The 27,482-nt window shown below is 40.0% G+C and overlaps 1 protein-coding gene across 3 annotated transcripts in view; it reads left to right on the plus strand.

Moving 5' to 3' along the window:
• Nucleotides 1-27,482, plus strand: part of LOC138967021 (calpain-5-like) — a 55,732-nt gene that overhangs the window by 26,274 nt on the left and 1,976 nt on the right. For 2 of the 3 annotated variants that reach the window (XM_070339469.1, XM_070339471.1), the window contains 9 exons: nt 1,467-1,540; nt 9,716-9,879; nt 11,072-11,173; nt 14,051-14,157; nt 15,901-16,100; nt 20,670-20,746; nt 21,237-21,353; nt 25,656-25,726; nt 26,923-27,140. In XM_070339469.1, coding sequence (XP_070195570.1) covers nt 1,467-1,540; nt 9,716-9,879; nt 11,072-11,173; nt 14,051-14,157; nt 15,901-16,100; nt 20,670-20,746; nt 21,237-21,353; nt 25,656-25,726; nt 26,923-27,140 — 1,130 coding nt within the window. The remainder of the gene's footprint in view (nt 1-1,466; nt 1,541-9,715; nt 9,880-11,071; nt 11,174-14,050; nt 14,158-15,900; nt 16,101-20,669; nt 20,747-21,236; nt 21,354-25,655; nt 25,727-26,922; nt 27,141-27,482) is intronic. The other variant, XM_070339470.1, reaches the window with a different exon arrangement.

The following is a 27,482-nucleotide window of genomic DNA, read 5'->3' on the forward strand; positions in this document are numbered from 1 at the left end:
TTGAAATGTTGAGGCGGTACGCTGGCGACCTCATTTACGTAAGTCAAGTTTTGATTTTTACAGTTAGTCAAGCATTGACTTAAAGTGTTGCCTCGTATTTTATCTATGCGTTACTAATATGCACGCCAAAAAAAGCAACAACAACAAAGATAGACTTGTCGAGTGATAAAACAAGTCTCGTAAGGCGAAAATACAACATTTAGTCAAGTAGCTGTCGAACTCACAGAATGAAACTGAACGCAATGCAACGCAGCAAGACCGTATACTCGTAGCATCGTCAGTCCAATCAATCAATCAATCAATGACGCTTATATCGCGCATATTCCGTGGGTACAGTTCTAGGCGCTCTGCAGTGATGCCGTGTGAGATGAAATTTTATACGGCCAGTAGATTGCAGCCATTTCGGCGCATATTTACCTTTCACGGCCTATTATTCCAAGTCACACGGGTATAGGTAGACAATTATTAACTGTGCCTAAGCAATTTCGCCAGGAAAGACCCTTTTGTCAATCGTGGGATCTTTAACGTGCACACCCAATGTAGTGTACACGGGGGGAGGGTTCGGACACCGAAGAGAGTCTGCACACAAAGTTGACTCTGAAATAAATTTCCGCCGAACCTGGGATCGAACTCACGCTGACAGCGGCCAACTGAATACAAATCCAGCGCGCTACCAACTGAGCTATATCCCCGCCCGGCAAAGGCAGTGAAATTGACAAGAAGAGCGGGGTAGTACGTTGCGCTGAGAACGATAGCACGCTTTTCTGTACCTCTCTTCGTTTTAACTTTCTGAGCGTGTTTTTAATCCAAACATATCATATCTATATGTTTTTGGAATCAGGAACCGACAAGGAATAAGATGAAAGGGTTTTTAAATTGATTTCGACAATTTAATTTTGATAATAATTTTTATATATTTAATTTTCAGATCTTGTTTTTAATCCAAATATAACATATGTATATGTTTTTGGAATCAGCAAATGATGGAAAATAAGATGAACGTACATTTGGATCGGTTTATAAAAGAAATAATTTTTTTACAATTTTCAGATTTTTAATGACCAAAGTCATTAATTAATTTTTAAGCCACCACGCTGAAATGCAATACCGAAGTCCGGGCTTCGTCGAACAATACTTGACCAAAATTTCAACCAATTTGGTTGAAAAATGAGGGCGTGACAGTGCCGCCTCAACTTTCACGAAAAGCCGGATATGACGTCATCAAAGACATTTATCAAAAAAATGAAAAAAACGTATGGGGATATCATACCCAGGAACTCTCATGTAAAATTTCATAAAGATCGGTCCAGTAGTTTGGTCTGAATCGCTCTACACACACGCACACACACACACACACACACACACACACACACACACACATACACCACGACCCTCGTCTCGATTCCCCCCTCGATGTTAAAACATTTAGTCATAACTTGACTAAATGTAATGAGTGCGTGTTTCAGGTCAAAGGGAAATCACTAATGCGGATTCTCAACCCGTGGGGAGATACGGAGTGGACAGGTCCATGGAGTGATAAGTATGATTTTTGACTCACTTGAGTAGTTAGCATATCATAGTAATGAGTAGTTTTTGGATATACGGCTGGGTTGAAAAACAACATATTTTGGGGTGTTTTTGAAGCTAGATCTTCCCACACACTGCCAGCGTTTTTTTTACCTCTAGACATGATACACGTCTTGTTAACCCTCAGTAAATCCCAAGGTCACAGCAGGGTCAAGTTTTGGTCATTTTGTAGAATGTTTATGTAGCAGGGGTGACGTCCCCATTCGCCCCCTCCTAACTCGCCCCTTCCTAACTCGCCCCTTCCGAACTCGCCCCCTCCCATCTCGCCCTCAATTATCTTGAGTTTTGCAAGAGAGGTGATTCGCCCCCTCCCATCTCGCCCCCAATTATCTTGAGTTTTGCAAGAGAGGCGATTCGTCTCTGTTTTTTACACACACACACACACACACACACACGCGCGCGTGCGCACACACGCACGCACACACGCACGCACGCACGCACCCACGCAATATACATTCAATTATATATATATTGGGTGTCTAAAAAAAAGTACCCCAAAAGACATTGAAACATCAGTACCGAGAAATGGAAAAACTAATATGTAAGCTAATACGTTAATATGTACCCCAGACCAAGAAACCTACAACAACTGAAGGCAAACATTGTCAGAGAAATCCAGAACAACCCACAGGAAACATTTCCCAATGTAATGAACAATATGGCAATGAGGATGCAGTCTGTCCTTGGAAAACGGGGTGGCTACATTGATCACGTGGTGTGAAGAAACAGACGATCTCAACTGAAAGCTGTGAACTGGGGACAAAACTTCTATGAACTGACTACAATATCACACAAAAATGATTTCAATAAAGTTACTGACTTGTCTGTAGTATTCAAAGAAAATCGGGTACTTTTTTGAGACACCCTGTATATCGCTTTTGTCACGTACACACATATACTGTAAAAGGAATGTTCAAAATTAAAAATGCGAACAGGTGACGTGAAACCGCATTTGCCACGTTGCCTCACAAACACATGTTAAAAGGCTACAAAGGTGACGTTAATTAAAAATGCGAATGTGCATTATGTGCACACATGTGCATTTTTCAGTTCATTTGCCGGTGACGTTATATTGCTTTTATCACAGTAAAAGGTAACGTTAAGTAGAAATGCGAATGTCAAAGTCCAACAGGTTGACGAGAAATAACATTTGTCACGCTGCCTCACAAACACATATTCACAGACATGATCACTGTTGTTTGTTTAAAGCCCCAGTATGTCTCAAATGGTTTACAAAACGATTTAAATCTTCTAATGAAACAAGAGGCGAAGCCATCAAGGCTCACGTAAGAAATCGACAAACAGTAACACAAACTCAATCACTCCGTCACACACACACACACACACACACAACACAAACACACATACACACACACACACACTTACGCACACGCACAAACACACACACACACACACACACACACACACACACATACACACACACACACACACACACACACACACACACATCCACGCATGCACACACACACACACACACACACACATACCTATTTCTTGGATTTTGCTACCTAAGAAAAGGGGCATTACCACCCACCTAAGATTATTAATCAAAACAGTTTTTTTGAGAAATGCTCTGTTTTCTACAGTCATATGGGCGACAAAAACCCAGACTCATCAAATTTTAGTGAACTCACTCGACAGCACTACTATTCCAAATTTGGTTACCTAAAATTCAAACTTTAATCAATCGATTTGGCCAATTAACAAAAAGAAAAGATGGGCAAATGGGTCGCAAAATGTTTGTCAGAAGTCAGGAATATTGCCAATTTAAAGATTTGGTTTCATTACCACGGAATTTTGGTGGTAATTAAAAACCTTCTCTCCGGGTATACAGTCGTATTCTGGCCTTGCACTTAAAAAAAGCAAGAATGAAATTCGTTGGAAAAATTGTTGTAACTACTCTTCGGTAAAACATTGATGAAAGCTTCTTTGTCAAAACATTCTTTAGAACCTTTTCTAAGATCCCCAAAAAAGATTTCTGCCAAAACACGTAAAAAGTGCATTTTTGAAGATATTTTTCTTTGTCTCTAAAATCGGTGGTAGTGAGTCTGGACGGTTGCCTAAGAAATACTGAAACAACTTTTTTATGTTTCATTTTCACCCAACCATTATGCCTTGGACGTTTAGAGATAACTATGATGAAGCGATCTCCATTGACTTTTTTTGTGATGGGAATCAATTTGTTCCTGTAATGCCACTGGTCGTTTTCATACGCAACCAAATCCAACCAACTTTACTACCACGAGTTCATGTTTTACAAAAACACGTTGAATGGCCACCAACTTCCACCCATGTTGTTTTTACTCTTATTCTAGTCTATTTTAGATTAAATATCAATCATCTTTTTTGATGATGTGCGTTTGGTTTTTTTACTGTAAAAATATTTTACGTCTCAAGGTAGCCGTTGTCATGGATTAGGGTTAGGGTTAGGGTTAGGGTTAGGGTAAGGGTTAGGGTTAGGGTGATTTTTTTTTCTTCAAATGTCATGTTTACGCAGTGCACTTATCTATTACAATACCGGGCAGTAAAACTGCTGGCCGACAGTTGAGCAATATTTATGTCAGTTTTTTTCTGGTTTTTTTTCGTCTGTAGTCTTTGACCTCATACCAACTGCACACAATATCCATAGAGTACGGTTTTACCGACAGTTGCAATGTTAAACATAGACGTGAATGGCCCGGAAAATATTTAATTATGATTTTAGAAACAAATTTGTAAAAACGGGTTTTTTTAAAGTAAAAAAGTAAAAAGCTGTAATTCAGCACAAATGAAACCATTAAGCTATTGTCGTCCTCCGCTGTGACCCGAAGACCAAGTCGGTTAGAAGTTACAATTTGTTCGGTCATTAAACCTTGTCTGCCGATTTGATATATCTTGGGGCTTGACGGAGACTGACTTGTCTTACAGTGCAAAATGATGACTGTGACGGGTTTCAGTTCTGCCCGGTATCATGTTGGAAAATATTTCTTCCCATGCACTCGTATAATTTCCAGTTAATCTGCAATTGTGCGAACAATTTGGCAGCAGGCACCTTTGAACTCTTCACTTGAACAAATTTATTGGTAAATATTTAAACTTTTTTTTTAAAATAATGAATTTGATGCTTTGAAATCATATTTAGCGGTTCATTGTCAGTTTACAAAACATATCATATGACATTGAAATGAACTGATTAATTTTGACAACAAAAACGAAAAACACCACAATAACAACCATTAAAAACAAACAAACAAACAAACAAACGAAGCACACACACACACACACACACACACACAAACAGTGACTAATGACACTGACACACACCTACTGGCACATACCACAGTAAGACTCAGTACGAGCTCTAGACGAAACTTATTTTTTTAAACACATGTCATAGCACGCTGTTTGACGATCAAAAGCATTTGTACTTATGAGTTTCTGTAGTTTAGTCTTGTGGGGTGTTTCCGTATTTATTTTGTTCATTTTTCAATCAATCAATCAATCAATATGAGGCTTATATCGCGCGTATTCCGTGGGTACAGTTCTAAGCGCAGGGATTTATGTTTTTAATTTTTTTAATTAATTTTGTTTATGCAATTTATATTGCGCACATATTCAAGGCGCATGGATTTATTTATGCCGTGTGAGATGGAATTTTTTTACACAATACATCACGCATTCACATCGGCCAGCAGATCGCAGCCATTTCGGCGCATATCCTACTTTTCACGGCCTATTATTCCAAGTCACACGGGTATTTTGGTGGACATTTTTATCTATGCCTATACAATTTTGCCAGGAAAGACCCTTTTGTCAATCGTGGGATCTTTAACGTGCACACCCCAATGTAGTGTACACGAAGGGACCTCGGTTTTTCGTCTCATCCGAAAGACTAACACTTGAACAGGAGAAAATTGCTAACGCCCTGACCCAGAGTCGAACTCGCAACCTCTCGCTTCCGCGCAAGTGCGTTACCACTCGGCCACCCAGTCCCTTGTCTTTATATAAAAAAAAAATAGAGGATCTGTCAGTGTCATTGGTCCTTACATCGAACGTTTGGTTTGGGGGCTTGATAGGTCTACTCAATTTCTGGTAAAGTTTTGAAAATAAATTCAGCAGGAGCTTTTACTTTACACTTTCTGTTCTCAATAGAAAAAAAACCCACTAAAACATTAGTAACATTTCCACAAGTGCAAGTAACATTTCCACAAATGCGAGTAACAATCCACAATATTCTTTAGGTTACATTCCATTGTGGGTAACAATCCACAAATAAGGTAGCAATCCAGATCTGGAGTGAAGGAACCATCCACTGTGATAGGACACAATCCACCAGTTAAGTTGCCATCCACATGTGGATGGCCACCTAAATAGGCCTTAGGTCGCCAATCGTGTGGAAAGCAGAATGCACACACACACACACACACACACACACACACACACACACAGAGAAAGAGCATAGGTGAAACTGTGCAAGAAAGCGAGACACTAGATCTAGATCTGTCTGTCTGCATGTAGCCTACTTACAGGGACACGACTGCCAACTAGTCTCGGCCTGCTCAAAATAATAATGACCGAGACTTTCAGTACTTCCTTCGCGTGACGTCTAACCCTCTTACGTCATAATGTGACGTCAATGTAATGTGACGTCTTCAAATGTTAGAGTTTCTACCACAGACATACACACGCACGCACATACGCACGCACGCACAGACAGACAAAGTTACGATCGCGTAGGCTACACTTACGTGAGCCAAAAAGCAGTTCTAACCTTATGGAACACACTTGCAATAGCATTTAATAGCATTAAATGAAACAGTTCGTTTGAATTGCTATTTATCTCGCGTAAACCACACACCAGATTTCGTGGTTTATCTAACCCCTGAGCCATCGTGAACCCGTGTGATTCACTTTCCTTTTTTTCACAATTTAGTCGTCAGTTTGTGATTTCAGTGCGACTGGCTGTATCTGCAATAGCACGTTATTGTGTACCTCTGATTCTAAAACGCAACAAACGGCTGCGAGACATAAGAACTTGTCGGCTGCGGCTGGCTTCAAAGAAAGCGAGCGCTATGAAGAAAAATCGTCTGCTTTGAGACACGACCTTTCGTGACCCTGCTTCCTGGCTATCTTTTTACATTTAGTCAAGTTTTGACTAAATGTTTTAACATAGAGGGGGAATCGAGACGTGGTGTCTGTGTGTGTGTGTAGAGCGATTCAGAGTAAACTACCGGACCGATCTTTATGAAATTTTACATGAGAGTTCCTGGGTATGATATCCCCAGATGTTTTTTTTTCATTTTTTCGATAAATGTCTTTGATGACGTCATATTCGGCCTTTTGTAAAAGTTAAGGCGGCACTGTCACACCCTCATTTTTCAATCAAATTGATTAAAATTGTTGTAAAGCAATCTTCGACAAAGGCCGGACTTCTTTATTGCATTTCAGCTTTGTGGCTTAAAAAATTAATTAATGACTTTAGTCATTAAAAATCTGAAAATTGTAATTAATTTTTTTTTTATATAAAACGATCCAAATTTACGTTCATCTTATTTTTCATCATTTTCTGATTCCAAAAACATATAAATATGTTATATTTGGATTAAAAACAAGCTCTGAAAATAAAAAAATAACAAATTATGATCATTTTTTTTTCTCTGAAATCGATTTAAAAACAATTTTATCTTATTCCTTGTCGGTTCCTGATTCCAAAAACATATAGATATGATATGTTTGGATTAAAAACACGCTCAGAAAGTTAACACGAAGAGAGGTACAGAAAAGCATGCGATGCAGCACAGCGATCCCACTACCGCATGTACCGCGCAAAACAGGCTCGTCAGTTTCACTGCGTTTTGCACGAGCGGCGGACTACGGTCATTGTTAAAAAATGCAGTGCGTTCAGTTTCATTCTGTGAATTCCACAGCTTGACTAAATGTAGTAATTTCGCCTTGCGCAACTTGTTTAATACTTTTAAAACTTCGAATTGTGCTGATCTTGTCTTGATGAAAAAATAAATCTTTTATGATTTAAGAATGTTTGTGTTACAAGCTGTCAATTTATTATTAAGATTTTAAAAGTTAGTTCTAGCGCCAAAACGAGGCGCCTGATTGTAGATCAGACGGTCCACGAAAATAAATCCTTTGAAAATGTCTCACTCTCGACGGAAAGCAGCCAGGATGTTCCCGTTCCGTGAGCGTTCAAATGGAAGGGTGCTTGTAATGTGTGTAAAAGCTTGACAGTATCTGTGATGGTTTACGGGAGGCTTACTGTGCCATTAAAGGTACAACTCAGGCAGGGCCGGACCCAGGGGGGGGGGGGGTTCCAGGGGTTCCGGAACCCCACCCCTGGAAAAAGCATGTACCTTGCTTTGAGTGTTGTTGTTTTTTTACTAGTTTTAGCACCAAAACAATGCTGCCCTTAACCCTCAAAACAAGGCCCAGAATGCACCAGATTGCACAGATTTTAACCGTTTTTCAAAAATTTTCCGGGGGAGCATGCCCCCGGACAAAGCAGGCGCGCGCTTGTGGCTTCGCCACTTCGCTGATTAGCCCCCCCAAAAAAGGAGGAACCCCCCCTCCCCCCCTTACAACTCATTTGGTCCGGCCCTGCTCAGGTAAACGTGTCATTGTGTATAACGTCAAAACTTATCGCATGGGATACGGTAAACTCAGGTAAAACTCAGGTAAACGTGTCATTTTGTATAACCTGTTTTGCACGAGAAACTTCAACTTCAACTTCATCGCATGGAATGCCCAGGGGCGAGTTGGCACTGCTTGCGGGGGCGAGTTGACACCCTTGACAGATTGAAAGCAAGCAGGCCGTAAAGTCGGCTACAACAAAACGGGGGCGAGATCGGAGGGGGCGAGTCGGTACCTTGTGTGTGCGTGCTTGTGTGTGTGTGTGTGTGTGTGTGTGTGTGTGTGTGTGTGTGTGTATGTGTGTGTGTGTGTGTGTGTGTGTTGTGTGTGTGTGTGTGTGTATGTGTGTGCGTACGTGAGTGTTTCTGTGTGTGTTTCTGTGTGTGTGTGTGTGTGTGTGTGTGTGTGTATGTGTGTGTGTGTGTGTGTGTGTGTGTGTGTGTGTGTGTGATAGCAGATAATTTCTTTCTGATTCATGTTCGGTATGACGAACGTGAGTCGTGTGAGCATTTGGTTTTCTTGTTGGTGAAATTTGTCAATATCTTTAGCCCAGGCACAGTGGAAAATAAAATAGTGCAAATAGGTCACTCACATTGTAGTTTGCTGTGTCGCACATAAAATGCCAAGATTTAGGTGGGTTGAAATTACGTTCATACTAGTAACCATCAGACTATTAATTAGTATAAATACAACAATAACAATAACAATAACAGCACTTTATTGTCCATTAAAATATTACATAAAAATGGAAATTTTTCTTCGGCACACCCTGTCTGCCTGTAAACGATTATAACAACAATTGTATAGGACGACACACATAAAACATAAAACATAAAAGGGATACAATCAAATATGATATTGCACTATGTAAATTTACCCTCTCATATCACAGGAGTTGGGTTTCACAGCCGAGTAATCACATTACAAATATTTCCCACACACCTTCACATGTACACATTGTTTGTTTTTTCCCAGCCGACCAGCCTCTACGTGATGCGAGAAGAATTTAAAATGGTGACTGCAGAAGGCAGGAATGACTTTTTAAACTGGTTTTTGCGTGCCAAAGGGACCTTATAACGTTTACCTGAAGGGAGAATTTCGAAACAGGGGTTGAGAGGATGGATCGGATCACGGACAATTTTGAGAGCTTTCCGCTTAATGGCAGCTTCGTAGAGACTGGTCAGCTGTCGTTGGGGTTGCCCAACAAGCTTGCTAGCCGTCGCAACAATGCGGTGGAGTTTAGCTTTGTTTTTAACATTTGTGGTACCATACCATGTCACAATGTTAAAAGTCAGTATGCTTTCAATCAAACTGCGATACACAAGTTCCATAACACTTTGATTGACATTAAAATATTTAAGCTTCCTGAGAAGAAAAAGTCGCTGCTGAGTGTTAGTTCAGTGTTTGAGGGAGATGTAGAAGGAAGACAGCTTGTGGAAAAGGCATTGTCCTGGTTTTTTTTATGTGGGATTTGTTGCGTCCACAGGAGCCGAGAGTGGGAGGACGTGTCCATCGGTGAGGTGCCACGTGCAGTGAAGGATGAAGGGGAGTTCTGGATTTGCTTGGATGACTTCATGAGATACTTCCGAAAACCCACCGTCTGCTCTCTCACTCCTGACTTTGACCAAGATGGTGTGCCGGATTCCCTGAGTAAGTTGCAGAATTCTACCGACTGTGCAAGATTTCACGTGCACACACATTCATACTTGGTCGTATATAGATCGTTGTCGGTACATGTTGAGAGACACACAAAACAAGCACCAACATACTTATTTAGCCGGTAGACACACACACACACACACACACACACACATACACACACACTAACACACAGAGGCACACACACACGCACACACACACACACACACACACACACACACACATAACGTGCGCATGTACACACTCAAATGCACACGCACACACACACACACACACACACACACACACACACACACACACACACACACACACACACACACACACAACTACACAGGCACAGACACACACACACACACTCACAGACACATATGTTTATCTTTTGTAAATGATTTACATGTGTATGTCGTACTGAATTCACGGAATTGCCGAATTCGCGGAATCGGCAATATTTTTGCCCATTTCGTGTAATCGGCAAAACGCTGCCCATTACGCGAAATCAGCAGCGTTTTGCCGAAAACGCGTAAAGGCTTCCAACATTTGCCCATTTTGCGAAATCGGCAACCACATTTTGGTTTTAAAGTTCTCAAATGCCTTGGATATCATCACATCTAGACAGCTAGATACTCGAATCGATACATTTAGCAATATTCGATAAGTTATGGCAAGTGATGTAAAAAAGTGGAGTTTTCGTGTATTTCCGGAGTTATGCTCGACACAGACCAACACGGCATAAAAACCATAATAGGAAGGTAAAGTTATGTTAATACAATGTTCTGGTAGCACAAAAATTAACAGAATGGCTGCCGCTTTTGTGAAATTGGCATATGTTAGAAGCCTTTACGCATTTTTGGCAAAACGCTGCCGATTTCAGGTAATGGGCAGCGTTTTGCCGATTACGCAAAATGGGAAACAATGTTGCCGATTCCGCGAATTCGGCAATTCCGTGAATTCGGCACGACATGTATATATATATGTATATATACGATTAGAGTAGTCCCTCTCTGCGCGAGGGCTGGTTGAAAAGAAGCTAATTTGTATTGCTTATGCCACAACCCTCGTAAAATAAAATTTGATTTGATTTGATTTGATTTGATCTCTCACTCTCTCTCTAACGTCTGCTCTCTCTAACGTCTGCTTTTGACGTTTATTTGAAAGGACATTTGCGAAAACTGTGTGTCTTCAGAGTACGTGACCAATATTTACGGAGAGTGGAGAGGAGAGACAGCAGCGGGATTTAAGAACAAACTGGAGAACCCTCGCTTCAAGTTCACTGTGCCAAAATCAGGTATCGCAGCGGATAGTAACTGTTTATATTTGCAAAATTAGATAATAACCCCACCAAAACTCTTCCTCTATGCTAATGTACGAGTCGATCTGAGCTCACCTCAAGAAACAAATCACTGTCACATACTTGTACTGTGGTAGGCCTACTTGTGTTCCTCTCTTTAATTTCTTTGTGTTCTAGTCTTCTGCCAACGCCAGTTCTAGGAGTACTTGAATGCCCTCTGTCTGTCTGTCTGTCTGTCTGTCTGTCTGTCTGTCTGTCTGTCTGTCTCTCTCTCTCTCTCTCTCTCTCTCTCTCTCTCTCTCTCTCTCTCTCTCTCTCTCGCATTCCCCTTTGTTTTGGTGCATTTCTCTGCGTTCCCGCAAGTTTAAATGAAAGCGCATGCATGTTGTCCAGTACTTTTTAAGAATTTTGCCTCTGATTTCAAATAAGTTGTATATATGATCATAACATGCAAACGTCACGGCATATAATGTTTGCTAATGTAAAGGTTATTGAGTGCTCTATCTAAAAACCATATTTGATTTGTGAATTATCTCCCGTTTGCTGTACCAGACGACAGTTATTGGTCTTGGTTGCAAAATAAGGGTTTACAAGTTGAAACAAAATTATGTTTTTGACAACTTCAAATGGAGCAATTATAAAATAAAAGGTTGTTATTACAGACCATGACATCCTTCTCCGTAGGCTAGGGAAGAATACTTTTTGAGTCGAGTTTGTGAAAACGCGCGCATAATACAAAACGAGAGCGAGGTTACCCAGATTTTCGGCGAAAACTGACCACAGGCGACTGTTCTGTGCGTTGCGCCCTGACAAAACCAGGACATTTTGTCGATTGCCAGTGGGTTGGGTATGTTCAGCAAGTGTGGCAGTATGCAAATACAAATTTCAACAGAACTAAAAAGGTCAAAGCTGAAGAAAAAACACACTATTTGGTCACATTCACTGAAAGCGATTGCATACAGAATGCTCGTCCACTGTAATCTTCAGAACCAGTAATTGTGCAATAATAGGGTTTTAAAATGTGAAACGATGACTGTCTATTGCATTGTTGCGCGTCTTGTTGGATTGTTTTGCGAGTTGTTGCGTTGTGGCGCACTAATAAGACGTGTGCAAGATATATCACGTGGGACCGCGAGACTCGTGAGAGATCTCAGCAGTCGAGCGGGAACGTTGAGAAAGTAAAGAACAATAAACGACTCGCTCGACTCAATCTTTTATTGGTTTGACTGAGAAGATTCCACCAATAAACAATAGAGCAACAACAACACCACAAAAAGAAAGTTTACTATGGGTTTTCCGTATTATTGTCAGCATTAATACCACAAAATATACTGCCTACACTACTACTGTCGGTTAGTATGTATGACAAAATTCAAAATACCGTCCTCCAGTAGGGGTGTCGCCAGTAAGAAGCAAATTACATGAGTATCCCTAGCAAAATGGGAAGATACAACTTTATTTTCAAGGTTCCGATACGCAGGCCTTTCTCATTGTATAGGGGAAGGGCCCCTAATATGGACCACTTTTTGTTTATTGCTGATAACTAGCTTGTTTTCGTGCAAAGAAGTTTCATTTTGTGTTTGGTAGTCCTTCTTTCTTAGGTGAACCGTTAGGCCTAATTAGAGTAAAATAGCTTTGATACACATTCAGCAAAAATTAAATACAGAAAAAATCACAAAGGGTCCATATTAGGAGCCTGGGCGCCTAATATGGACCAGTGAAGCGGCCTTCACGAATCACTGTAAAAAGCCCCCTATATTTCAAAATAACATGATACAAATTAGTGTACAAGTCAGCCTAATTAAAATATGCTCTAGATTTATCTGTTTCGGGTTGATGAGAGCATTATTTGAAGCACACCAGGAAACTAAAGAAGCTTATCAAAAACAGAGTGAAAATAAGTGAAATTATCAACTTCCACGAAAAGAAGACTTTTCGTTGCATTTTTTTTTAAATCTCGAGGGCTAGTTATAGGTTATTACCAGCAAGCTTCTTAATGAATTAATGAAAATAGCCTTTAGCTTTTATTTTCTTCGATTTGTTGAAGGTGGTCCATATTAGGGGACTCGCACATACTTTGAGATTTTGCTATTATTTTTTGTTTGCAGTAGAAACTCGGGGTCAACACTGCTAAAATGTAACAAATACGGTTTTAGCAGTCATATATAGCCATTTCTGTTTGATGAGAGCTTTGGCTGTAGACAGAAACGAGTCCGTTTTAGGCGGCAAATTTAGAGTGAACGCTGCCAAAAGTGAAAAAAAGAGAAAAAGCCTAACGGTTTTGAGATTTGTGTTTCTGCAACAGTTTTGACATGTGCAAGTTATCAAAGAGGGTGAATACAGCGAATAAAACTTTTTTTAGCGCTCTTGCGCCGTTAGTTGGTGGTGGTCCATATGAGGAGCCGGTCCATATTAGGAGCCCTTCCCCTACATTGTGAAACTAGCCCGGATTCCTTGTAGTCGAATAAACCAAAATACATCATAACACTAAAACGTCAGCACATTTCTTGGGAAAAGCCCAGTTAAAAAAAGATGTTAATGTAAAAGCACGAACACAATTACATTTTTTACAATTGTTTGTTTCTACACGAGCACTGGAACCAACAAAACATAATCATCAATCAAAACAGTTTACGCGAAGCTGTCTTTACTTCAGTTGACGCGACACTGAACTTCGGACACATTTTTGGAGCCCCGATGTCTTATGCGGTAATTGTCAAACTGAGAATAAGGAAGACAAAATACACTTATATTGTTTGATTGTGTAAGTAAGAAAACAAAAGCCAGAAACATATCTGTGCTCTAAATGTTACGGTTATTACAAGCAAAATACTAATTCTCAATAAGTATTAGACAATCTGTAAATGCGTGTAGTTTTGTATGCGACAGGTTCTGCCAAGGTACCAGTGGTAGTACAGTTTATCAAGAAAAGAGAGCACAGGAAAGCAACCAATTTTTCAACCAGATGCGATGTCTTCAAGGTAAGTATAGTATGGCTGTGATTGGAATTAAACGGTCAGATACCCCATCCAATTACCCAATCCTCGTTTATCTGATTCTTGGCCTCTTATTCAAAATGCTGTATCACAAAGTCTGTCTTGTAGATTTCTCTATTTTTGTCTGAATTTGTTTCAACACACTCTGAAAATACCACAGGCAAAATATTGGAACCTACAACACAGACACATCCCAAATTCAAATTCGCAAAAGCAAAGTAACCGCTATAAAGTTGAGAAAAACTCAGAACAACTGAGACTGTTGTGGATGTAGATTAGATTGTTCTTTCTACTGACATGCAGAACATGTTAATTTTATCGCGGGAGCTTTGATTTTGCGAATTTCATTTTGGGGGAATGTCTGTGTTGTAGGTTCCAATGTATAGACACTACCTCATGTAAACTCAATCTGTTTTCTGAAAAAGGTCGGGGAATGAATGACCTTGGCAGTCGTACAATTGATTTCACAATAAACGGCCTCGTCAGAAAGATCTTCCCTCGAATGCATCTGCCTAGGAGTTAATTTTATATATATACAGGAGCGGATTAGGGGGGGGGTGTTACAAGGGTTCCGGACCCCCCCCCCCCTCCGACTGTCCCCCCCACCCCCCCCCCCCGAAAAAGAGTTGTATTTTCTGTCTGTAAATTGCCATTATTTAATACTAACTTTTAAAAGAAATAATGAGTGGCTGCTGACACCAGTTGATCATGTTTAAAATCAAGGATAAGCCACAAATTGTTTATAAAATAGCTAAAATTCTTCAGCTTCGGGGGAGCTTTGCACCCAAGACCACCCAAGTTGCCTCTGTACCCCACCAGGGGTCTACCGACTCATGGCCCCCATGTTGTAACCCCCCCCCCCCCCCCCACGATCCGGCTTAGCTACTCCGCCCCTAATATATACAATCAAAGTTGTGAAAGAGAAGAAAATATACATGTATATATACAGACTAACGAACAAAGAGATATGCAGACAACTAGCGGAAAAATGTTTAATATACAAATGTCTAAGAATTCTGTAATTAAAGGCACAGTAAGCCTCCCGTAAACCATCACAGATACTGTCAGGCTTTTACACACAGTACAAACACCCTTTCGTTTAAACACTCACCGCTTGAGAACATCCTAGGTGCCCAACATAAAGAGCGAGCAATTTTCAAAGAATTCATTTTCGTGGATTGTCTGATCGGCAAATCAGGCGCCTCGTTTTGGCGCTAGCACTAACTTTTAAAATCTAAATAATAAATTGACAGCTTGTAACACAAACATTCTTAAATCATAAAAGATTTCTTCTTCAAGACAAGATCAGTACAATTCGAAGGTTTGAAAGTTTTAAAAAAGATAGCCCGGAGCGGACCGCTCGCTTTCTTTGAAGCCAGCCACCGCCGATAAGTTCGTGTGATCTCATAGGTACACAATAACGTGCTAGTAGTGCAGATACAGCCAGTCGCATTGAAATCACAAACTGACGACTAAATTGTGAAAAAAAAGGACAGTGGATCACACGGATTCACGATGGCTCAGGGGTTAGATAAACCAGGAAATCTGGTATGTGGTTTACGCGAGCTAAATAACAATTCAAACGAACTGTTTCATGTAATGCTATTAAATGCTATTGCAACTGTGTTCCATAAGGTTAGAACTGCTTTTTTCCTTAGAAGATTTAAATCGTTCAGTAAACCATTTGAGACATACTCCACATCGTAGCTTATTTTATGTGCCATTAAGGTTCTGGACCAGACTGATCGGAACGCCACAGTACGGATTCTGGGAGAGGAAACGAACATGTACAGCTACGCAAACCAGACTACATCCCGCCACGAGCTGAGCGCTGGAGCGTACTTCATTATCCCCTCAACGAGGGAGCCTGGCCAGGAGAAATCTTTTCTCATTCGGGTGTTCTCGTCTATTCTTCTCGGCAATGTTTCGTAAGTACAGCATTCACCCGAATAATTTTGCTGACAACTTATAATAATAATAATAATAATAATAATAATAATAATAATAATAATAATTGTCAGTAAGTACTGGTGTCACATGACTGATGTGAACCAGTTGATTGGCTAATGGCGATGCGCTAAAACTGTTAGCGCACTCTTGGAGTGCGCTAACTTTTCCACAGAGCGTATTCTTCCGCCCTTTGCCCAAGCGAGACTGTGCTCTCATCCTCAGAATTAATTAATGACATGCAGCTTATATTCTCCACAATATCAAAATACTATAAATTCCTGCTTCTCAATTAAAGCAGAAGTGGTTTTTTTCTGACAGATTGCATGTGCCTGTGCCACAGTTGCCACTATCTAAAAATAGAACCCGCTGTGTCTATTTTTCAGTTTCGACTTGCGAAGAATCTTCTCATAATTATGCCGTAGCTTATTATCCACATTACCAAATGATGAGTTAGTATACAATTCCCAGCAGCTAACAGAAAACACAAGTGTTATTCCGATAACGTACCACTGAACTAGATCAGCATTTGGAATATATACATTAGCAGACTAGATTACACTGAAATACGACTGCATCAGTTCAGTAAATGAATGGTTTCCGAATTATTATCAGTTTCAAGGCAACAACAATCGGAATCGAAAACGTGTAGGGTTAAGAACGTTCTTACCATGTATAAAACTTATTACCAGCCTGCCTTATGCGTGCAGACGAGCAATTGTTGTTTTTGAAATGAGACTGCAGTGCAGTGCCGTGGTTCGCTTGCCCTAGCCGCCCTAGCAGACGACATAAACCTCGCAGCAAATTAACATGTTGGGCAAATGTGAACAAGCAAACGATGGGGACATACTACGTGTAGGGTTCACAGCATGCTTACGGTTCATATATAATAGTACCAGTCTCCCCGATGAGTGAAGATTCAACAGAAGAAACATACCACATTTACTTTGAAAATCCGAGTCTGCTAACCGTGGCCTTGGCCGGAGTCAATTCAAGGGGCAACACTCTGCACAGTCAATCTGTCGAAGCTCGATGAAGGTTTCGAATCGCAAAAGTCCTTTCTCCGAGTTTAAATGAGGTCTCTGTGAAAGGTCATCACTTTTTAGCTACGCTTCACTGGAATTTACCAACATAAATTAAAACAAGAGTTTGCGTGTGACGAAAGCACGACACACTTGGGACAGCCCACACAAAAGTAGATCCAGTGACACAAACCTGACCACACAGTTACGCCTATCCAAATGCGCGTTGCAAAATGTGCGTTTTTAATCTTCTTTTTTCTCTGGCGGTACTGACAATATCGTTATTGAAACAATCCATGAAAACAAACACGCGCTATGCGCTTCGTTCAATAATGAATTTTCTCGATTTGCTCTATAAATCCCTTAGTGCACTGGGATGTCTCAATAACTTAAATAATAATAATAATAACTGGTAATTATATAGCGCCTTATCCGAAGTTCAAAGCGCTTTATGCCGTGTGACAACTTGCCTTCATCAGCCAATCGCCCAGTGAGACTTTACTGTTTTAAATTTAGTCAAGTTATGACTAAATGTTTTAACATTGATTGGGAATCGAGATGAGGATGTGGTGTGTGTGTGTGTGTGTGTGTGTGTGTGTGTGTGTGTGTGTGTGTGTGTGTGTGTGTTTAGATCGGTTCCGAGGAAAACTACTGGACCGATCTTCATGAAACTTTACATAAGAATTCCTGAGTATGATATCCCCAGATGTTTTTGTCATATATTTTTGTTTTTCAATTTCTTTGATGACGTCATATCTGGCTTTTTGTGAAAGTTAAGGCAGCACTGTCACGCTTTCATTTCTAACCAATTTTGTTGGAATTTTGGTCAAGTAATGTTCGACGAAGCCCGGACTTTGGTATTGCATTTCAGCTTGGAGACTTACACATTAATTAATGAGTTTGCTCAATAAATTCGCATTAAAATGACATTTTTGCAAACAGATTTATAGTTGACTGCATCGTTTTCTTCATCAAATTCTGAATCTAAAAATATATACATATGTCATGTTTACTCTTAACTTAACGAAAATAGGTTAACTGCCATTGGCATTTAATAAATCGATTCCAAAAGGATTTCATCTTATTCTTTATCATTTCCTGATTCAAGAAACATATAGATATAATAAGTTGTATTCAAAACAAGCTCAGAAAGTTAAAAAGAATACAGAAAAGCGCGCTTTCCTTATTACCGCAATACGCTATTGAGCTATTCTGGCTTGTCAATTTCACTTCGAGTTGCACGGGAAAAGTGCCGCGGGGATTGTCGAAGCTGAAATGTGTTGGTGAAAAAATGCAGTGCGTTTAGTTTCATTCTGTGAGTTGGACAGATTGTAAATGTTGTAATTTTTCCCTACACTACTTATCAACTCCTGTTCCCTGTCTTATCGTGCGTTTTATGGTCTTTGTGTCCGTATGTTTTTACATTTAGTCAAGTTTTGACCAAATATTTTAACATAGACTGGGAATCGTGACGAGGGTGGTGGTGTATGTGTGCTTGTGTGTGCGTGCTTGTGTGTGTGTGTGTGTGTGTGTGTGTGTGTGTGTGTGTTTGTGTGTGTGTGTGTAAGGAGCGATTCCGAGAAAACTACTGGACTGACCTTCATGAAACTTCACGTGAGAGTTTCTGGGTATGATATACTTAGAAGTTTTTTATGTTTATTTTTTATACCTGACTTTGATGACGTCATATCCGGCTTTTCGTGAAAAATGAGGCAGCGCTGTCACACCCTCATTTTTTAATCAAATTAATTAAAATTTTGTACAACCAATCTTGTACAAAGCCCGGAATATAGGATTGTATTTCAGCGTGGAAGCTTAATAACTAATTAATGAGTTTGGTCATTAAAAATCTCAAAATTCTATTTAAAACAAGAAATTCCTCCGAGGTAGGAAAAACACCCCCGTCCTTACCATTCTCACTGCCACCAACTGAGAAGGTTATTTCCCTTTGACCATTAATATGTCCCTCTATAAGTCCTTGTAGAATCTTAATCCACCAATAACTCCCTAACCGTGTGTTTGACTGGTCCCAATTTTTGTAAGGACCGTCTCAGGAATGTATAGAACCTGTTCACCAAGTTTGGTGACGATCGGTCCGTTCATTCTTGAGATATATATGCGAACACAAACACACAAACAAACAAACAAACAAACAAACAAACACATCGACCGAATCCTATACACACCCCTATACCGGGGGTGTAATTAAAATTTTAGCAATCGATCCAAAAATGATTTCATCTTATTCTTTATTGTTTTTCTTATTCCAAAAATATATAGATATGTTATATTTGGATTTAAAAACAACCTCAGAAAGTTATAAAAACAAAAACACAGAAAAGTGCGCTTTCTTGTTAAGCGCTGTGTGCTACTATACTGCTCTAAACTGGCTTGAAAGGAATACTGTGACCAAAAAACCCAGTATCAAATGCAAACCGCACAATAAGCTTCACTGTTGTAACTGACTGCATTTTCACAATCCACACATAATATGGCAGTGCGCCGTTTTGCTCTGGTATTGACAGAGACTTTTATCACATAAAAAACAAGTCGCGTGAAGCGATATAAAAACATTTAGTCAAGCTGTCGGCATAAATATAACAGATTAACATTAAACAACCCACTATATTTAGATAGTCTCGACGAACCACACCCAAAGACGGAGACGGGTCACGCTCGCCTCCGCATAGGGTGCAAACGCAGTACTTACTGAACCTATTTCTGTAACTCTGAGCACATTCTTAGAGTAAACATGACATATGTATATGTTTTTGAATTCAGGAGAAATTGAAAAATACGATGCAATCATTGTTAAATCTGTAAGTGAAAATTCATTTATAATGACAACTTTAATGAGCAAACTAATTAACTAATTTTCACGCTGCTGAGCTGAAATTAAATCTCATAGTCCGGACTTTGTCGAAGATTGCTTGACAAAAATTTCAATCAGTTTGATTGAGAAATTAGGGCGTGACAGTGCTGCCTCAACTTTCACAAAAAAGCCGGATATGACGTCATCAAAGACATTTATCCAAAAATTGGAAAAACATCTGGGGATATTATACCCAGGAACTCTCATGTGAAATTTCATAAAGATCGGTCCAGTAGTTTTCTCTGAATCGCTCCACACACACACACACACACACACACACACACACATACACATACACCACCACCCTCGTCTCAATTCCACGTCTATGTTAAAACATTTGAGTCAGAACTTGGCTAAATGTAAATAGGCGAAACACCGAAAACGTTCACTAGATCTGAACGAAAGTGACTATAACGTCAAATAAAGAGGATGATGCTTGTATTATTGTTTTAAATGATCAAGCGTTTATTTGATGTGCTATTCCTCTAGATTGTTTGCAATGTGAACACAGGCTGTTGCGTATGCAGAGATTTAAAAAAAAAGACGCCGGAAAATGAGCAATGAAATGATATAACTAATTTTTAGTGCGGACTCATCTCGGCGAGCCTCGACCCCCGGTAAATATACTAAATGTCTACACCGTGGGGTTTTTTCAGGGAGTTTCCCAGTGACCAGGCTTTGATCACCTCCGCAACGACGACTGTGACGTCAGGAGTACAGAACTTCTCATTGGGTAATTGCATGGATGTTTTTTGTTAGTAATTCTGACCTTCAAACCATTGAATCTAGTCACGACTTGAATGACCCCGTGACCCAGCATAAATTATAGGCCATTCGCTTTACAAAAAAGGGGGTTCGGGGGAGGAATGGCAACCTGATCATCAAGACCTGTAAACTGGCCTTGGTAATGCACGATTAAGGGACGTAACCCAATTAATAGTCATATTAAGAAAGGACATTTGATAACTTGACACAGTTGGACTCAATTTTGTCGGACCGACCAGCTTGACAACGGATAAAAAAACAAAAACACGTTTGGACCCAAACGAAGAGCGAACTGGTCGCCCTTAGGCTGTGTAATAATATAATCATGTTCAGTCTTTCGACAAAACCTTCCATCCTGTTTTATTTTGGGGAAAAGTAAGAAGTAGCATATTATTTGTGTTTTTTTAACCCCCAATTTGAATCATTTCTCATTTCTTGTGATGTTGTTTTCTAACCAGATTTTACTGAGACGGTGAACGGAGCGTGGAAGGCAGGGGTGAACGCCGGTGGACAGAATAGATACAGGGACACTCACGCTACCAACCCCCAGTTGGTCATCTCTGTCTCGCAGAGGAGTAAGTCACAGCAGAGACTGACTGACTGACTGACTTATCTTTAATACATTAACACGCTTCCATTTGAAACTTCGAGGTCGTCATCGTGGATTGACGCCCGACCAAAGGTAATTGAAGCCCGACGGAGCAAAGCGACGGAGGGCTTCAATTAGACTTTGGGAGGGCGTCAATCCACGATGAAGACCGAGAAGTTTCAAATGGAAGCATGTTAATGTTATTGTAATTCAATCTGACGACGATCTCTTTCCTGCTTTCATGCGATGGTAAACAGACAGAATTGGTTCTGTTCTGTTCACACACTACTTTCTGTCCACCTACCTGCAAGGGTCAAGTCCCAAGAAATATGTCTCTGTATTCCCATCTTATCACTCTGCTCCTGTTTTGTTTTCTTTCACATACATTTTCCCTTCTTTTTTGACGGGTTTATGGACAGCAAACTCTAAAACAAATTCTTTTCATCACAAAAGCGATCTTTGGAATTGACTGACGTAGTCCGGAAGAATTCATGCATCGACTTACGTCACGTATTCGACATCATCACTTCGCATACCTTATGGTCTCGGTATTTCGTTGGCCTTCATATTTCCTACTTGTAAAATGACCCTCAAAGCTAACCGAGACTAGTTGAGGTTGTATCAATGCGCCTCGATCGCCAGCAGGTGGTTAATGGCTTTTTTAGCGAGTGGTTATCGACAATTAATGACCGGTAATTTTTAATGAGTTGGGGCATTCTGACCAATCACAGGATCTGTTTCATTAAAACGCCAACTTGATTGAATTAAAATGATAGAGGTTTTAGGCACAATCTGTCCGTAATACATCTAAAATACAAACATTATAATACACAAGTGATATAGTTATATACATATAGCATATAAGCAAACCAAACTGATAGACAAACAGGCAGACAGACAAGACAACAAACAAGCAAGTAAACGAACAAACAAATTATGAAACAAAGAAACAAACAAACTGACAAATAAACAAGCAAACAAACAAGTTAACCATCAAATAAACAAAAAGCATGTACATGAATAATACAAAGTAGGAATGTATCATTATGCGTATGAAGATTGAACAGGCAATGCAATAAGTATATAACCTGCTGCAAACAACCACCCGATGTTAAAGGGCAAGAAGGTTACATTTGCAAACCACCTAAAAAGTGATAAATAAATTAATAATTATATAAGATTATGATGCATTTAGGCGTAAATATCAGTGGTTCTTTGGAAGACCAAACAGTGTCGGGCATTTCTAGGCTTTCTATGTGTGTGAATAAGATGTTTGCACAACTGTCTTTTAAATGTTGCTGTTGTGCTAAGGATTTCAAGAGTGTGCGGAAGTGAATTCCAGACTAATAATGCTGAAAATGCTAAACTAGTCTTACATAAATCAATGGGTAGTAATGGTGGCAGTACCTTCTTGGGACCATATACCTATCTGTTGATTTTTAGTCAGAGACTGTAAATAAGGAGGCACCTCGATGTGATAGATCTTAAACATCCACACTGCCTTAACAAATTTAAACTGTAATGGAAGTTGTAAAGTATTTAGTAACTGACATTTTTAATCAGTTGGAATTGTAGAAACTGGTGAAAATAATGAGTGTTGTGGTACGATGATGAAGCGATTTTAATTACTTCATATAAGTATCCTCCCAACCATCCAATAAAGTTGAGGAATAATTAATGTGGGGCAATATGCGCGCGTAATAACAAAGTTTGAGTGTGGAAAAGTCAGCTTTTTTTCTCTCCAATTGTGACAATAAAAATAAGTTCCTTGATAACTTCTTAAACATACAGCTCAAGTGAGACTGCCATTTTAGTTCTGAATCGAGTACGACGACTTTATGCTTCACTTGTTCAGTCGGTGTGGTATCTAAGGTGACATTAAGACGGAAATAAAGGTGCAAGTTTACATTTTCGTCGTGTGGTGATAACCATACGTATGATCTTGTCTGTGTCAATTATTATGGAGTTTGTCTGACACCAGTCAAAAACCTCAGTGATGCTTTTCTGAAGCAACGTTTCAACAGATGAAAAAGTGTGAGCAGGTGTGTACAATGCTGCGTCATCGGTAAAAAGGTCGTTTATTACTTTGGGATCAGATATTTGCAAAGGCAGGTGTCACGAACTGAAACCTCTGCTGAACAATCCTTCTCATTGCGGTCAATGCGCATGCGCCAATCTTGGACTTAAAAAGTGCGACCCTTTGACCGAACGAACCACGGGTTAGGATTAGGGTTAGGATTAGGGTTAGGATTAGGGTTAGGATTAGGGTAAGGGTTAGGGTTAGGGTTAGGTTGTTCACGACCTGATTAATCTCCCCATGTTAGCGCATGCGCATTGATCGCAATGAGAAAGGATTGTTCAGACAGAGTTTTCAGTTCGTGACACAGGTCGTAATTGTAAATGGAGAAGAGAAGTGGTCCCAGGACTGACTGTTGAGGAACCCCTGACTTAAGTATCCTTTTGAGAAACGTCTGCCATTTAGAAAGACCTATTGCTGTCTATCGGAAAGAAATGCCTGAAGGAAAGTTATGGATGGAGAATTTTCAAAATATAGTGATAACTTTTTTTTTAACAAGATGGAATGATTAACTAAATCAAATGCCTTCTTAAAGTCTAGAAAACAGCACATACTATTTAGGAACGATTGAAAGCCGATAGCCATGAGTCACACAGTTTCATGAGAGCAGTCCGGCAAGAATACTGTTAAAAAAACGTGGCTGAAATGGATTTAAGAGATTATGACGTTATAAATAAGTGTGTAGGTGTTTGTCAATATGTTTTTTCGAGGCAACAGTGAAATAGGTCTGTTAAGACTTTCGTTTTGGGTAGCGGAATAACTTTGGCATATTTAAATAAAGTTAGGAATAAGTTTTGATCTATGCATACATCGTACACACATGTCAACAGTTTAACAATATATGGTAGAGCTAATTTTGATATTTAAAGAGGTTGGAATGTTATCAGGATCCATTGACTTTTTAATTTGTAAATTAAAAATCATTTTTCCAACTTCATGTATTGCAATGTGGGGAATTGTAAACATGTTGGAATCTGTAAGTTTACTACAACAAACTCATTTTGATGACGGAGAACATTCATATTCATCACTTTTAACTCCACCTTGTGCTGAGAACAGCCGTTTTCAGGAAGTAAAAAAAAAAGTGTTAATTAAGGAATTTGGGCCAATTTGAATGGACAAAGATTTAGAGCTTTTGCTGTCTATCGAAAAGAAATGCCTGAAGGAAAGTTATGGATGGACTGGGTGGCCGAGTGGTAACGCACTTGCGCTCGGAAGCGAGAGGTTGCGTGTTCAGGCCTGGGTCAGGCCGCAATTTTCTCCCCCCTTTCCTAACCTAGGTGGTGGGTTCAAGTGCTAGTCTTTCGGATGAGACGAAAAACCGAGGTCCCTTCGTGTACACTACATCATATGGGGTGTGCACGTTAAAGATCCCACGATTGACAAAAGGGTCTTTCCTGGCAAAATTGTATAGGCATAGATAAAAATGTCCACCAAATACCCGTGTGACTTGGAATAAAGTGTAAAAAAATTCCATCTCACACGGCATTAAGTCTCAGGGCTTGGAAACATGAATACACGCATGCAGGGAAAAAAAATGGGTAGCGCCGTATACTGTATGGCAGCTCGCTTTCCCCAGGGAGAAAGCAGCCCGAATTTCTGTGAGGTTACTCTCATGGACTATATAAAATCTTATCCTTATCTTATCCTTATAAATATGAACAACTTCGTTTATAGCTTCTAGTCGACAAATAGATGCAGTGCTAGTGTCCTTCTTCTTTGTAATCAGTTGATTAAGATAATCATTGTTAACGTCACAGATCATATCCTTTATTTTATTTCTTTGTTGTTTATACCCTACATTCATTTTATTTTGTTATACAAATCTTGTGATGATATTGCATTTAAGTATGTCTGTTTTATACCATGGAGGAAGGGTGGGATGTTTTTCCCGCTTTTTCTGCAACTAATGACAGACCTAAATGCATAATTCAAAGCAAACAGGGCAGCATTGGCATAAATAAGAGAGAGAGAGAGAGAGAGAGAGAGAGAGAGAGAGAGAGAGAGAGAGAGAGAGAGAGAGAGAGAGAGAGAGAGACACACACACACACACACACACACGCACGCACGCACGCACGCGCACACACGCGCACACACGCACACACACACACACACAGACACAGACACACACACATACACACACACACACACACACACACAGACAGAGGCAGCTGCATATTAACATTATGTTTATCTTTATGGTTTCTGCAGCGGCTGTAGAGTTTTTACTTGTACGAGAGAATGATGGTGACATCGTGAACCTTGGCCTTCGCCTTTTTCCGGTAGGTGGCGTTTGACGTCATATCATTTAACTTCTGACAAACTACACACTTACGTTTGCTAATAATATTATCGACACTGTTTGACTGTTATATACCCTTTGTTTTAATTCATCTGTCAATGTCAATCCGCGTGCTTGTTTATTTGTCAGTCTATCTCTCTCATATCTCATACGAGCAAAATATATGAATTTATTTTGCTGATGCTTTTCAATCCTATTTTTACCTTGTGAAAGTAATCCCTACTCTTAAAACGCGAGCGTAACTACAGGGTGACCCCAAACAAATGCAACCCACAAAAGTGATAATAACATCTAAGCCTACATCTGTTAGATGAATAACTTCGTATTTGGGAGACATTAATTTCAGCTTTTGCATAACCCTTCCACAAAGTAGCAAGTGGCCTGGCTTTTGTGCAATTTCCTTAAATGTTTCCAAATTCGAGGATCGTCTTTAAGAGTACGAGGTTTGAAATAGAGCAGTAGCCAAAATAACTCCATTAAAGCCCTTCAGATTGTTACATTTGGGGTTATTCGAATGACCTATTATACCATAACCAACATTGGACAATCAGGGATTTAGATTATTAGACGTTATCAGCATTTTTGTGGGTTGCAGTTTAATTTGGTTCATCGTGTACCTTCTCAAAGTCATCTTCCTCAACACAGCTCAAAAAGAGTGATTAGATTTTCTAGCTCTCCAAAAGTGTCATTTGCAATAACGCTGTCAAAGTTTAAAATATGGGCATTTCCAAACCGGACAGCACTTCCCCGATCATTAACAACATTTACTCTGTTAGGGGCAAGCAAGAAGCTCTACTTGATTGACCTTTAGACAGACAGACGGACGGACAGACAGACAGACAGACAGACAGACAGACGGACGGACGGACGGACGGACGGACGGACAGACCGACCGACAGACAGACAGACAGACAGACAATCTCTATCTCTCTCACCACCACCCCACCACAAACACACACAACACACATGCACGCACGCACGCACTTACATCCGCACACACACCCTCACACACACACACACACACACACACACACACATACACACACACACACACCCAGTACGCTCTTGCTTCACATACATTCAAGAATATGGTAATTGTCCATCATTTTACCCAAAGTCTCAACTTAAACAAAGCTCACCGCTCACTGTCTATACCATTTTCCATCACATCTACAGACGGGCAACGCTCCCATGGGCATCGACGAAATCTACTCCTTGGAGAAGGAAAAAGATACTGATGGAAAGGAATACACTTTCATAAGCGACGCCCAACAGATAAACGCAACGTACATGCTGGAACCAGGAGAACACACGCTTCTCGTTCACACTGACAAGCCCGACGTGGAGAAGCAGTTCGCTGTGGTGGTCAGGTCGTCTTCTCCTGTGAAGCTGAGGTAAGGCAAACAAAAGACAAGTTGCATAAAGCACTATCGTGCTGGATGGACTTGAATGATAGATAGACTTGAATGTATGTGTGTATGCGTGTGTATATGTGTGTGTGTGTGTGTGTGTGTGTGTAAGTGCGTGCGTGCGAGAGAGAGAGAGGCGGATGGACTTGAATGATAGATAGATAAAGAATATCAGCACAAATAAGTCAGCGTAATCAATTTACGCAAAAGAAACAATTCTTGACTGTGTGTAATTTTCTCCTTTAATATATTATCTTCTTTATATCCCTATTAATTGATTGCTAAAACATGACAGAATTAAAACATGTTGTGGGGGGTATGAATTGC

Source organism: Littorina saxatilis, linkage group LG5 (assembly GCF_037325665.1).
Source record: "Littorina saxatilis isolate snail1 linkage group LG5, US_GU_Lsax_2.0, whole genome shotgun sequence".
Lineage (NCBI taxonomy): Eukaryota > Metazoa > Mollusca > Gastropoda > Littorinimorpha > Littorinidae > Littorina > Littorina saxatilis.